Here is a 15,085-nt window from a genome sequence, read left to right as displayed (position 1 = left end):
TCTAGCTTTAAAGTGGAGCAAGAGAAAAGGAATGGCTGCTGCGGTCGTCAGCCATGTTTTATACTGTATGGAAGAGACGATCAGCACATTTACACATTCATTTCTACAAGGTCTCTAGACTTCCCCAGCACAGTTTTAACAAAGGAATCCCCCCCCCCAAAAAAGTTTCAAAAGGATGGGTGAAACAGTAACTGCCCACTAATACGCCCAACCTTTATTCAGGGCTGCTTCCATGGGTACTGGGAGCTGCAAAATGTAATCAACACGCTGGGTGTATTTCACTTTCTCTGTGGCCAAGCACTTGAGCTTCTCTTCCACTAAGAAGCGAAAGACCTCATTTGGGTTTTCAGAGCTACGGCAGTTCCTCTGGGGAAGAAAAATATTTGACAAGGAGTGAAAGGAATTAGAGCAGCAAAAACATAACAACTCCCATGCATATGATCCAGGAGGTAAAAATATATAAACAAGGCTATTTCAAAATAAGAAAAAATATACCTTCATTTATTTATAATGAAGCATATGTATATATACATAAATGAAGTATATATTTATAAAAATATATACTTCATTTATTCATTTATTTTGGTTATATTCCACCTTCTCCAGGAGCTCAAGTGGTATACAATGTACTCCCTTCTCTAATTTCATACTAAATCCTATCTACCACCTAACCTACAGGAAAAAATGGCTCAGAATCATTAAAAAAATAGAAACAAAGTTAAGCATGATTTCTATAGGCTGTTGGCACAAACAGCAACAAAACATACAGTATCTCAGCAAAGAAAAAATGACAAAAGATAAACTTCAATGCTGGCCTTCAACACTGCCTAATAACATTACCTGGAATGACCTATGCTATGTCTATTTTTACACATTTTGAGCATTTATTTAGTGGCTTTCCTGAACAAAATACAATGCACAGAGAACATATATGGATAGCAACATGCTCATGAATTCTAATTTCTTTGTAGCATTGTCTCTTGACCTACTCTCCGCCACTAGCTTCAACCAATAGCAGGAGGCAACTCTTGTATCAGCTAAAGTACCTTCCAAGTCCCCAGTGCTTGGAGATTTTTAAAAAATAATTACAGACATTGGAACACTTGAAGCCTCATGAGCAAAGTGGAACACCTGATACAGCTATTCTAACCCTGGAAAATGCTCAAGCTTAATACAGTATTGATCCAACATTTATCCACCACTGCACATCTCAGGGGAAAAGAAGCAGTAGTATGCAAGCTGTTTTCCAAAGTAGCTTGTCTCTGACTGTTACACTTTTCACTAAGGAATCCTACTGAGCTACACACTACCTTTTCCTAAGAACCGCATCATGCTAGCCACAACACACAGTTTAGGGATCTATTCTGGAATAAAATACACTGTGGGATGGCTATGCTTTCTTCAGATATTTCACCATCCAAAATTATTTTTTCTGAACCCCAGAGGGGATCCTAAAACAGGCTGTCCTGTAGATAAACAAGCCACATTTTATTTTACTAGCAACACTGTCAATAGCCTTCACTGTCAGCATTTGCCTTCTGTACAAGTCCTAGCGTTTCAAAGTCATCAGTGTAAGTACCATCCTATTTCTATTCTAAAGACAATACCCAACAATGAAACCCTTGTTACCTCCACCATGTTAATGAAGTGCAGGAAGAATTCTTGAGCATCTTGCTGCCGATTAGTAGAAAACTCTGGATGACCTTTACCAACAAGAGATTTAAACATACGCGGCGCAATGCCGTCTTGTATGCCCTGAAAAAACAGAAGATTTCAAATGAGTCTCTAAAATGAAACTTCTTCCCTCAGTCAGTGTTAGCCATAGTTAACACCACTTCCATCCTCAAGGATAATTAATCCCTCAGCCCTACCTTCTGGTCCAACTGTTGTTCTCCACCTGAAGAAGCAGGTTTTGAATATTCCCCAGACAGAAGCCCATGACCAAGCTTGGCTCTGGAAAAACAGGTAAATGTAAATTAGTTCTGAGATAGACGGTAAGGATGGGACTAAGAACACTGCAGTCCACTGAAGCTCCAGGGAGCTCTCCAGTTTACCCAGAGAAACAACCATCCCAGTCTGAAAGACTTACCACGCCTCAAACAATTTCCAAAGGATCTCAAGCAATTTGGTAATCAGTATAATATAAAAACTGATGTAGTCCACTTTTCTATTGCACTAGACTTGCTAGTTTTCTCTCTAAGGAACTACAAGATGATCACCTCACTCAGTTTTTTTTTTTTTTTTTTTTTTAAGAAACACAGATACCAATAAATCTCAGATTTCATTTTGGCAGTTGAATTTCTAAAACTTCACTCTACAGAACATGTGGAACATCTAAACAGCTTGTTATTGTTAAGTAATGTTTTCCATTTTTGTTTAGAGAGAAAAAAGCTCAGAACATAGATAGATTGAACCCTACTGGAGTAAATTTTGTAGAAGTATATAAATGCAGGAAACATATGCTTGAGAAAAGTAAATAAGCAAAGGGATGGTAATTTTTTAAGGAAATATGCATGATGACATTTCATTTTGAGTTATAACATACAAAATATTTTTATGAGTGTTTTTCAGCCTAATCAGCCTTTGCCTACATACATTGCTGGATTCAGATTGCTAGTACTTGAATACTTAAATGTTAAATAATGATATTATGCTAAATCATGCCTTCTTTTACCTATGGCTTGTTGAATAAACCTCAATGGCTAGTTGATAATGAAGATTACCATTTACAAATCCTGATGACTTGCATTATACAATGTATTAATGCAAAACCAAAAAACATGATGGATTATCTTGAGGTGTGAATTCACCTACAAGTATGGATGGTGAGAAACTGGTTTGGTTCTGGTTTCCCAAACTCATTTTGAACTAGAAATTAGTTATATTCTATAATCCACTCTTCTAAATCTTACACTGTAACTCAAAATTGAAAAAGAGCTTTCAAAGGAACATGTGCCCACCAAAATTATATTGAGGAAATATTACTTGCAAAAATGTGTATATTACATAAAACAAAAGACTGTAATGGGTAGGAAAATGCACCTTTGTGTGTGCCTTTTAAAAAAATCCAAATTGACAGGGAAACAAAATGGACTGGGAAAAATGAGAACAGAGCAAAATCCAACTGACAGATGGGTATCTCTATAGGGAACAGTCCCATCTGTTAGAGAGCATCATTAGTACCCTGAGATGGAGGCTCAACCCTTTAGGACACTACTTACACCTGGGTGCTGAAGTCTTGTGTAGGATCTGCAGGAGCATTTTGGAATATTTTCTCTATTTTGTCTACATACCTATGAAGGAAATAAAGTACAATTTAGCAGCCAGCTTTACACACTTGGAAAGATCAGAATTCAGAGTCTGGGATCCAAGTAATGTCACTTGCAGTTTACAGAAACATCAAGGTCTCAGAAGAGTATAACAAAATCTCTTTCTTGACTTGTCTCTCATGTTAAAAAAGGCTCTCCTATGTTTGCTGTATTTATGCACCAAATCAAGAAGGCACTTCATGAATGTCATTTTTCTTTGGTTTTGGCACGTTTGTCTTTCTTGTTCAAATATACTTCATGGATGGATATAGAGCAATGTGGGAGACAATAAAACCACTATAATAGAGTTTTAAAGTTCACATAGATGCCTATTTCAAAGGCTAAGGAAGTGAGACAGGGCTCAAGCTGGCTGCAAAAAAGGGTCTTAAAAATTTGTACTTAATCACTTTTATGCAGTTCTCCTTAAATTGCAAAGACCTGGTCTGGGCAAACAAATGGTGTATCTTGACATTTTGAGGCACAGAAGACACTCCGTGGTTTCTGACTGCTATGTAAGTGGCTTCCATTTAGACTACTAGAAAGCAGATTTCTATTTTCTCTGCAGCTACAGACAATAGAGACCTACTTACTTCCGCTGGAAGTCTGGTATGCTGAACAACACCTGCACTACTGAGTTGAGATAGCAACTGTTTCCAAGGTTACGGATACCCGTATAGCCAGGGCCATAGAGTGGTTTGAGCTGCACCCCAGACTCCTGAATTAACTCCCACTCTCCAATCCGCTGGTTCATATCAATTTCTAGCTCGGTCATTGTCTTGTCAGTCTGCATGGAGGAGAGATACAGAAAATATTCCGATGAATTGTGTGCCTAAAATTTTGAAATAATTTCTCAGCAGAAAGATTAAAAAAGGGCAATAAACAATGACCATAAATCTGAATGCTCTCTGCATTCTGTCCTACTTGGAAATTCACATTCCTAAATAAAAAGTCTAGAATTTAAAATACAGGAAGAAACAGTTAATAGAAGCTGATGAAGCCATCCTCAGTGGTAATACCACTTGCAGATAATGGATAACCGCCCCAGTTCCATAAGTTACCATGAGGCTCATTCAGCATCCACTACAGCTAGCCTTCATTCTATTATCTCTTCTCACCTTTTGCATTTTAAGCATATCAATCCCAAAATGAGCCAGGTGCTCAGCCAGATTGGGGTCTAGAACCATATCATCCTCATCGTAAGAGTAGACATCTACAGAGGAAGGGAACAATGGCAGAAATCAATCAACATTTGACAACCTGTGTCTCAGTGCCGTTGCATCGCTAGCAATTCCACTTCCCCTAAACTCCCCATCATTCACCCAAGAACCAAGGTGACCAAATGGCATTTTGCAGGATAAATACAGAAGTGCCAGGAATCTGTTCCTACAGCCCTCCCACATTTAATCTTGGGGATTAATTTTTGTTATTTGAAAAACTACAGTGTTAAATGTTACTTGTTAAAAGTAGAGGGGAAGTATCTTCAGTTTAAACATCTTTCGGTATTTACATACATGCTGACAGATTTAAGTGCCACATCATGTCTACCATTACAAGTTTTAAACATACTGTTTACAAAACAGTAAGTTGACAGTAGTTATTTATACATAGTTGTTAGAATATATCAAATTAGATGTTTCAAAATATAGGGAGGTATGGAATAAAGAATTGGATTGTCTGGTACACAAATACTTATAGAATACTAGTGGTGTATCTAGATCTCCTATAGCTATTTAAAACTACAGATAGTGCAAAAATATTGTTTTGTTAATTTTGGATACTCTTCTAAAGAAAGAAATGGGTGGGTTTAGCTAATTGTTGGCATTGGTCCCACTCAAAATAAAGCATTGGTCCATATGATATGTTTTTTATTGGTGAATACTTTGGGGGCAGCAGCTATTAATTTTGTTTTTGAAGACTAATTTGTTTTTGTAGATGCTCTTTTGAATTATATATTGTTGACCAAGAAACTAATGATGGACAGTGGAAATGGATAAGGAGTGCTTTCATGATTGCAAAGAGACTGGGCTGGAAGGATTCTCATTCTCCCTCTCTTGAGTTTACTTTTTATTGGACACTTTAAAGAAAATATATAAACAAATATAAGAAGGAACATGAATAAAGAATTTACAATATATAATATAAATGAATAAACCAGGGATTTAAAAATGTCACGGAGGTTATAGGTTTCCAATATATCATTCATTAGTTGTAAATAGTTAAACATGTTGTGATTCTTAGTCTCTTAACATGATATGTCTAAGAATCACTGTTAAGCTTGAGCTAAACATGAATATCAAGAACCATAATTACCATGATATAAATCACCAAATAAAATTATATGTTGTAATCAGTTCAATCCATATTACTAGAATCTACTCTGATTTAAATAACTCATAAAACTAAAATATAAATGTTATGCATAGATAAACCCACATTTTGGACCATGTATTAGTTTATAGTCTAAGAATGGTTTCTAGACTGAATTCAAATCTGAGTATTTTAAGGTACACAGTTATTCTAGACATCAAAGCATACTCCCACAATTTGGTTAGCCATTCTTCCACTGAAGGGATCAGGCAACCTTTCCAGTAAGAAGCATGTCATATCCTTGCAGCAGTTACCATATACAAAGCTTATTTAGTATACTCTGAGGCAACATATGGCTTAGTAAAGTCTAATAAAAAGATCACAGACTGACATAAGAATTCAATTTTTAAGATTTGTTTCATTCTACTATGAATCGTTTTCCAGAATTGTTGCACTCTACAGCATCACCTCTACCTGTGAAAAAATGATCTGATCCATTAATTGCATTTCCAGCATTTTTTTAAAAAAAAATATCCATTTTAGCAATCAAAACTGGAGTAAGATACCAGTGATAAAACATCTGATACCAATTTTCTCTTGAATATAAAGTTCGTAGTAAATACAAAGTTCTTCAATTGAAATTCCCATTGTTCCATCTCTATTGTTGCATTCAAATTCTGCATCCATTTAATCATATAATATTTGACCTGGTCGGGTTCTGAGTCATACGAGTCACACATCCACATTCAATAACTAAGGCCAGAGTTTTGTATTATAGGATTTTCAAATTCAGGCAGGTCTCTCAATATTCCCCTTGATTTTTACAATTATTTTAATACTATGCTATGCATTTCAAGATAATGAAACCAATCAGGTAAACTGGACTCTTGTCAAGTAAGAGTTTCAAATGTTCTTGAGTTGCTGTTTAACTCCTGAAATTTTTTTCTTGATGTATTTTCATTGCTGATGGCTCTAATGCCAATTAAAATAGAGAAGAGGAAAGGAGGCAACCTTTTCTTGTCCCCTTCGGTATGGTGCATTGTTGTAATAAAAAGCCATTTCCTATTATGTTGGCTTTAGATCTTTATAAATATGCTGCATCCAAGTAAAAAAACAAAAGCCACATTCATGTTTTTCAAAACTGCAAGCATGAGAGGCTATTCCAGACTGTCAAAAGCCTTTTCTGCATCAAGAAAAATGGTGGCTACTTTAACTTTTCTAAAATTTATCTTATCAGTAACATTTAAAATGTGTCTGATATTGTCTCTCATGTATCTCTGCTCATTCTCTTTCAGTCAGACAAGTGTCTGAAGACCTCACTACTCTTTCTCCTGTAGAAAGTCTTGATCTGAAGATACGTAAAAGAACCAACCACGCATATTAGTATACATGCTTAATTTTTATTTTTAAATGAACTGATTTAACTGTTAGTAACTCAGTTATATTACACTGTATTTATATTGAAAGTTAGCTTTTGTCTAGTGTATCTATTATATTGTATTATATTATATTAATACATACATATATGTGTGTGTGTATGTGTGTGTGTGTGTATATAAACATACATACACACATATGTACGTACGTACAGTAATACCTCGGTTCACGAACGCTTCTGTTCACGAACAATTCGGTTCACGAACAGCACCGTTCGCAAAATTTTGCTTCTGTTCGCGAACTCTGCATCAGGTGACGAACATGACCCGCGGCCATTTTCCCTGCTGTGACACGTGGTTGTGGCTTCCTGTAGGGAGGGGGACTCTCCCTCCAAACAATAACCACCTCCCCACTTGCCTTCCTGTCCTCCACGCCAGAAGTCGCCTCAAGCAAGGTTAGTGTTCTCTCTCTTCATACTGTACTGTACTGTACTTTGCTTCATATTTTTGTGGTTTTAAAAAAAAATACATATGGTTCAGAACGGATTAACCATATTTACATTGAACCTTATGGGAAAATTTGATTCGGTTCACAACCAATTCGGTTCGCGACCAGAGTCGTGGAACGAATTAAGTTCATGAACCGAGGTACCACTGTATATATATATAGGAGTATGAGAAGCTGGAGAAGTACCAGGGCCTGAAGGAAGAACTAGAGAGGATGTGGAAAGTGAAGGCCAAAGTGGGCCCAGTGGTGGTAGGAGCACTTGGGGCTGACTCCTAAGCTGGGAGAGGGGCTCCAGCAGATCCCAGGAACAACCTCAGAGCTCTCTGTGCAGAAGAGTGCAGCTCTAGGAACAGCTAAGATACTGCGCAGAACCCTCAAACTCCCAGCCTCTGGTAGAGGACCTGAGCTTGAGGAAGCCACATACCACCCATAGGGGTGAGAGGGGAATTTTTGTATATATATTAGTATGGGAGCACATTGTGTATTACATGTATTTTATACATGTGCTTTTTCTAGCATCTTCAGAAGTGGGCCAGCCCAAGTAGCAAAACCTCTGGCTTTCCTGTTCCCAAGAACCCAGGTTTGTCACATTTAGCAAACCAGCTGCCCTAACAAGCCTACCACTCCCAGGAAAATATGACTATGTGGGTTTATTGATCCTCCCTTACAAGCAAGCAAGAGATTGGGGTTGGAAGTGGGGAGAAATATGAACCAGGGCAGAAAGACTGAATTTGAGCCTAGACAGCAAAGTTGTACTATTCTCCCTCCTTCTTCCAGATCCCTATGATCACAGTGCAGCTGAACAGAAAGGAATGACTCTCTCAGTGGCCACAGAGTGTAAGATGGGAAAAGAAATTCAGCATTGTCTGACTGGAAATACGAAAATATTCAACAGCTGCAGCTGCAAGTAGGTTCTGTCTTACCAGCTCCATCGGGAGTGATGGTTCCCAACTTTACAGCCAAGGGGTAACCAGTTTCTCTGTAATGTTCTACAGCATGGTTGTTGCCTCCACTGCCATCAAAGTAACGCCGTCCACACAAGATGGAGCCATCTGTCATGTTAAGCCACAGGTTCTCCCGCATGTCACACTTGCTGCATTTCCAGCCGCTGTCAATGGAAGCAGTTAGGCACTATAAACATCTTCTCTCAATCATGCATTGAACAACTCTCAAGTCTGACTCCTTTTTGGTAAATTTCCAGGCTTTCACTCTACATCCTCAGTTGAGTGACCATAAGGAGCAGCTCATATGCTTCTATTAAAATCTGGAGGGAAAGTACAGTAAGTTATGAAGGAGCTCCACATGTAGAAAAGAAAAAAGTGCTAAGGAACACCATCAAACTCACCAAGGAGGGATACGCACACCATTCTCGAGCTGCTGAAGTGAAAAGGCATGCCTGGACACACGCCGAACCTCCCCATCCCAAGCCTGCACCTCCTGTTTACGGGAGGCAGAATCTGCTGTCAGAATAGCTTCAATTGCACTAGAAATCTGGAATGCCAAAGGAGAAAAGAAGAGTCAGAGACTACCAAACCCCGCCCAAAACATCTACTATCAACAGAGATCTGAAGCCTCACATACCAATTTGGCCAAAAAATCTCCCCATATGTTCAAGCCTGGTCCATCACCCCAACTCTGCCTCTAAAGCAAAGCCAGCCAGACCATATAATTTTTTTCTCCTAGATGAAACACAGAACTTACCCTGTCCTTAACCATATCTGGCAGACCATCTAGTCCATCCTGAGGGATATCCAAATGGTCTGGTAAAATAACTATTTTGACATGTTCATCATATTCATATTTCTCCTCTGGGATGTCAAATCCACCTTCCACACCTATCAAAATAGATATGCAACAGCAGCAGCATCATAAACTCTGGGTGTTGTGAAATCTAATTAAAGGAAACACCAAATTATGCAAACTCTGCACCAACTTAGTACTGTACAGATAAAACATAAGAGGGAACATGAATTCAAATCTTCTTGCAGTCTTAAGAAAACTAGAGCCCATCTATGTTCAAGAATAGAACATAATAGAAGAGCAGATTTAATTCTTTACCAATAGCTAGACGGGTTGGTTTCTTCCGGGGAGGATCACCAGCACTGGAATTATTATCTTCTTCTTTCTAGAGAAGAACCAAAAGAGAATTAATTAGCAGCCAGCCATTCCAAATGTCCAGACTCTTGGGCAGCAGGAAAGCACATAGCAGCATTCATTTGGACCCAACCTTTCTTCCCCTGCTCTAAAATTTAAATAGAGTTCTGTCCAAGGCAAAAAGGTTACCCTTCTTACCAATCTGCGTGTTTTCTTAAGATGTAAATAGACCCGCTGGCCTGTTTTTTCATAATATTTCTCCACATATTGCTTTCCAAATCCCAGGAATGTGTTCATACAAATATATAAGCCTCCATCTGATTCCTGCAGAATCAAAAAAAGACATTACTTCAATAGAAAGGGAGCTCATCCAATCTCAGGATTACCGAATTTTCAAGGCTGTGTATAATGTAGTTGTGGCCTGAATAAATTATGCAAATACATAATTTCATAAACATAATTTATGAAAATCCCTCCTTGTACATACTTTATCAAGCTCTGCCAGGCACTGAAATTCCACTCTTACCCACTGAGAATCTTGTATTGGTGAGACCTCTTTCCTTTGAGATCTTAGTAGGTTAAGATGAAAAATACACCTTCAAATATACGTTTGCAGCCATGAAGTCTAGAAACTTCCACTTAAATTTTTTTCCTGATTGTTTTGGCTATGGCCACAATTTGTTTGGACATTCAGGATGACAGGAAGTATTCCCTGATGCTCCCACCCACCACTGACTGAATCTGTTCTCAGCAATGGGGATGAAAGAGTTTGTTGCAATGAGTCCGAGTGGTCCCCTATCAATAGGCACATTGTATAATCATTTCATATGAAGATAGATTCATTAAATGAATTTTACTATTTACTAACCTCTTTCTGCAGCTCCCCGATTTTAATTATGCATCAATGCTATTGTAGTTACACCAGATAAACTATTCTTAGTGTTCTTTCTTCCAGTAACTAAGTGACTACAGTAATCCAGTTCACAGATCTTGTTTGGCCACTCTAGATGCCCATGACATATTTCATACAAGCGCAATACTTATTTTAGCAGAAGCATACCTCAAGTGCAATATTCACATTTCTGTATCATTTTGCCATCTAGAAAAGATGTGGGGAAACTATGGTCTTTCAAGCATTGCTGAACTGCAACTCCCAGCATTTATCCCCAGTGGCTATAATGGTTAGTATGGTTGTGAGTTTCAATATCTGAAGGGCACAAGTTCCCTACCCCAATGTAGAGAAAACACCTGAACCTGTATGCAAGACTTCTGACATATTTCAAGTTGGTTTGTGTAGAACTATGTCCCTAATGTACAACACGTGGGTCATTTCTTCCACCTCAACTGAATAAATATGTTATATGGCTATTGGCTTTGACCAACAATATGACTGTTCATGAGACAGACTGAGTTAACAGGGAGGGAAAAGGAAAGTAATTCTGAACAATGTCAGATGGTGACTAGGATTTTGCTCATCTGCAATAGCAATAGCTGATATGGATAAAATCAAGTGGTGGCAATACCCTACAAATAAGCTGAGGAAATGCAACTGAACCACAAGAGAGATGGAACAGCTTTTTCTTCATACTATGATATCCATTTATAGTATTTTTTTAAAAAAGCATCCAACATCAAAACACTCACCCTAAGCTAATGCAAAAGACAAAGCTAGCAACCCAGTCTTATACTGAGAAAGAGCTTTCTATAAAGTGTTTCCCCATCATAGTACAACGGCATTGCTAACAGAGATCTCGCCTTCATTCTGTAGCGATATACTTGCCTGTATCTTGCAGCCTGAGTTGGTTTTATTAACCATAAAACAGTATTTATCTCAGAAAACAGTTAAGACATCACCTGTTCTTTACTTCAAAAGACTGCGTGTACATGATATTTTGAAGCAGCCTTAGCATCTGTTCTCAGTAAAATCCATGGATGGGGCTGAACAGGGGAAGTGGGTTCTGCAGCTACAGTACAGTACAATACAGGATTTCCCAACTTGCTTAACAGAATGTCAGAAATATCCAGTAAACTAAAACTATTATCAAAGTAAAATAAGCCAGTTGACACAATTCTAAATATTCTGAACATCTCCTCCTGTCATTAGGCACTGTAAAATCATCTAAAGCCGAAAATTAGTACTGTAAATCTTATTCGCAAAGTAAGACGGTAGGTGGGTTTAAGATTTTATTATGATTGTGCGTTATTTTCATTGTGATTGTAAATATATGATGATGTATATTTATTTCATTCCTTTTGTGTAATTTTAACTGCTATTTATTTCTTATTTGTCAACTTTTTATTGTGGTATGGCCACACCCCATTGGAGAACACATTATAATTTTTTGTTTGCTTGTTTCTTTGTTATATTTCCCAATCCTTCCTCCATGGGACAAAATATATTGTGACAGGGAAGCAGGTGTTATCTGAGATCCTATATTCAGTTTTTATAAGCTGCCAGAACAGGTACTGAAATAATGCTAAACAGTGGGCGGCAAGTAGTTAGGACCACTGAGCACAGCTGAAATGCTGAGAGTGTATCACAGCGGTTTCTAACCTTTTTGGCACCAGGGACCGGTTTCGTGGAAGACAATTTTTCCACGGACCGGGGTGGGGATAGTTTCGGGATGATTCAAGCACATTACATGATAGGGTTTTGATATGAGTCTGCAAGTGACTGATTTATTACGGGCTCTGTGCAGTCAAACCTCTCTGCTAATGATAATCTGTATTTGCAGCCACTCCCCAGTGCTAGCATCCCCGCCTCAGCTCCACCTCAGATCATCAGGCATTAGATTCGCACAAGGCGCATTCAACCTAGATCCCTCGCATGCGCAATTCACAGTAGGGTTGGCGCTCCTATGAGAATCTAATGCTGCCGCTGATCTGACAGGAGACGGAGCTCAGGCGGGAATGCGAGTGATGGGGAGCGGCTGTAAATACAGATGAAGCTTCACTTGCTCGCCTGCCGCTCACCTCCTGTGTGGCCCAGTTCCTAACAGGCCACGGACCGGTACTGGTCTGCAGCTTGGGGGCTGGGGACCCCTGGTGTATCACATATGCTCTCACAAAATAACAACATAGGAAGTATTCACACACTAGCATAAAAGCTACTATGGTGGGCACTGCTAATCTTAAAACACCCACACTTCTGAAGCAACCTGCTCTTCTGTTCAGCATGGTCCCTACTCCTCCATTTTTTGTCTGTTTTTTTCCCCTCAGCAATTGGACTCCCTTCCAAACTAGACACTGGTCTGCGGGAGCCATCCACCATTTCTAATTCCATATGAAGTTCATGTGAGACCCAAAGGCACTTCTTTAAATAAAAGCAGTATGAGACATTGCCATACATTTTAATTAAAAGACACCTGGAAGGAAAAATGGCAAGACAGATCAGTGAACCTGGTAGGTAGCAAGAAAAATGTTCACAGGCATCACACTACCTATGCCTGTGCTAAACAGAACTATGGTACACAATAACTTCAATTAAAAATAAATATGGTTGCCTCTGTAAGAGCATACACCTAGTCCCTTAAAAGAGGTGATTGTTTACTGTTTTAAATCAAAATCAGAGTTGCTTTGGATAGATTGTGAGCATACAGCATTACTATGACTATATTATAGTTATACCAGAAGCACTCCAACTGGTAGGCAGGATCCTATCACTTGTAAGAAATTATTCTAAATCATTATCTTCCTTACACTACCTTTTAACAAATTGTGTTTGTTATAGGTTTGAAGGTTGCAGAAATTTCTAATAAAAGCAGCACTTCTATTGTAGGGTTGTCAAAACATCATACTCTTGCAGGAAAATGTTCCTCTTTTCCTAACTAGCATTGTTGTGTATATATTATCAAGAGGAATTTATAGTGCCCCCATATAAATTGTGAATGTTCATAAAATATACACTCTCTCTCTGACACGTTGAATCCACAGGACAAATGATCAGCCTACTTCAAAAGAAAACAAAAAAGGGAGCAATCAATGTTTTAAAATTATTATCTGGAAAGAAAATCCATTCAGTGCCCTCAACTGATCCTGATAGCAGAATTCTAATTAATACTGAACTCTGTGAAAGGTAACCCTCCCCCAACAAACAGGATGTTTCTGCACTCTTCATATCCAGAAAAGAAAAAGGCAGCTGTCTTCACGGATGACAGAGGACTTAGGAGAAAGGCAGAGTAGGAATAAATGAATCAGCAAGCCAAGCAAACTGGCAAGGCCATTTTTATTCTCCCTCCCCTCTGGTTTGTATCTTGGTTTTTATGATATTTATTAATGTGGTTTTTATATTTTTTATGTTGTTTCTATGTATGTGTTTTTATCTGACTGTTGTACACCACCCAGAGTCGCTTTTGGTGAGATGGGCGGCTATATAAATTTGCTAAATACACACACATTTATGAATCTCTGTGAACCTCCGTTAAAACTCGTGTGAAGCCTAACCAAGCGTGCTTGCTTCATCCTCGGGAAAGGCGTGGCTGTCCCGAATTGCTTCTCTCCCAGCCAGGGGACACCAGCTATATACACTAGCATTACCCATAACAATGGGAGCAATTCCCACATACACATTAGAAGAAACCGGGTGGGGAACTCATAACACAACCTGAAATTAGAAGCAGACAAGAACAATCGGGAGATGGAGAGGTACCGAGATGGTACAGCTCATGTGTGATTCGAAACCAAGAGGGCTGACACATCCCTTCCACCAAAGGGCTTTGGGATTCGGAGTTCCTGAGAGCAAGGTCTGGCACTGAAGCTAACGGGAGAGGGACTTCGTTTCCCATCATGCTCCGCGAGGCATGCCTGGATAGTTCCAGAGACTTCAGTAGTGCGGCGGGGCACAACCTTTCGCAGATTCTCATAGTGGGAGCCAGGCTCTAAAACTACAGTGCCCAACATGCCATACGCTGCTCTCGCCTTGTGCTACTTAAGCTACCCTATCATGGGACAGTAAAGCTCAGTATCCGAGAGACCCTACGGCTAGGCATACGGGCCAGGGAATAAGATGACTATGAGAGCACCGCCCGGCCTCTTGAGATGTGATCCCGAAGAACTACAATCCCCAGAAAGCAAAGTATTTTTCGAAAGAACGATTTGGCCGCTGAAACTCTTGGGATTTGTAGTGTTACCTTGGTTCCTTATGGGGGATTTGAAGTGGATGCCGTTCCTTGGAAAAATACAAGTCCCGTGAGGCCTTGCGCGGGTCATATTACCTTCCCCGCCCGGTATGTCGGAGACTGTGAAGACAACAGAATCCCCACCAGATCCCGTCTTTCTCACACGAGACCTTACCGGAGTGTCGAAAGAGAAGGCGCACTCATCCTTATGGACGCGGTCCCCGGCCTTGGGCACCCGGATAGACGGTAGCACAGAAAGTAGCGCCTCACTCAGCTCCGCCATGACAGCTGCTTTCTCCAACACCGCCCACAGTCAATCCCTACCAATCAGAGGACAACATACACTAAGGTTTTCCAGCCAATGAATGGGGACAC

At 39.3% G+C, this 15,085-nt stretch overlaps 1 protein-coding gene across 2 annotated transcripts in view; it reads right to left on the bottom strand.

Moving 5' to 3' along the window:
* The window catches only part of USP5 (ubiquitin specific peptidase 5), a 29,340-nt gene extending 14,300 nt beyond the window's left edge, over positions 1 to 15,040 (bottom strand). For both annotated transcript variants that reach the window (XM_007420423.3, XM_007420424.3), the window contains exons 1-12: positions 14,886 to 15,040; positions 9,792 to 9,917; positions 9,558 to 9,624; positions 9,201 to 9,334; positions 8,845 to 8,990; positions 8,423 to 8,607; positions 4,424 to 4,518; positions 3,899 to 4,092; positions 3,222 to 3,293; positions 1,872 to 1,953; positions 1,630 to 1,755; positions 213 to 366 (exon numbers count right to left, since the gene is read on the bottom strand). In XM_007420423.3, the coding sequence (XP_007420485.1) occupies positions 213 to 366; positions 1,630 to 1,755; positions 1,872 to 1,953; positions 3,222 to 3,293; positions 3,899 to 4,092; positions 4,424 to 4,518; positions 8,423 to 8,607; positions 8,845 to 8,990; positions 9,201 to 9,334; positions 9,558 to 9,624; positions 9,792 to 9,917; positions 14,886 to 14,993 (1,489 nt within the window). In that variant the 5' untranslated portion in view covers positions 14,994 to 15,040. The remainder of the gene's footprint in view (positions 1 to 212; positions 367 to 1,629; positions 1,756 to 1,871; positions 1,954 to 3,221; positions 3,294 to 3,898; positions 4,093 to 4,423; positions 4,519 to 8,422; positions 8,608 to 8,844; positions 8,991 to 9,200; positions 9,335 to 9,557; positions 9,625 to 9,791; positions 9,918 to 14,885) is intronic.
* Positions 15,041 to 15,085: the final 45 nt, after the last annotated feature.

The sequence above is a fragment of the Python bivittatus genome, unplaced genomic scaffold, assembly GCF_059951505.1.
Source record: "Python bivittatus isolate LINGU-HERP-01145 unplaced genomic scaffold, Pbiv_v1 ctg000270_np1212, whole genome shotgun sequence".
Classification (NCBI taxonomy): domain Eukaryota; kingdom Metazoa; phylum Chordata; class Lepidosauria; order Squamata; family Pythonidae; genus Python; species Python bivittatus.
This window is presented reverse-complemented; position numbering and strand designations above follow the sequence as displayed.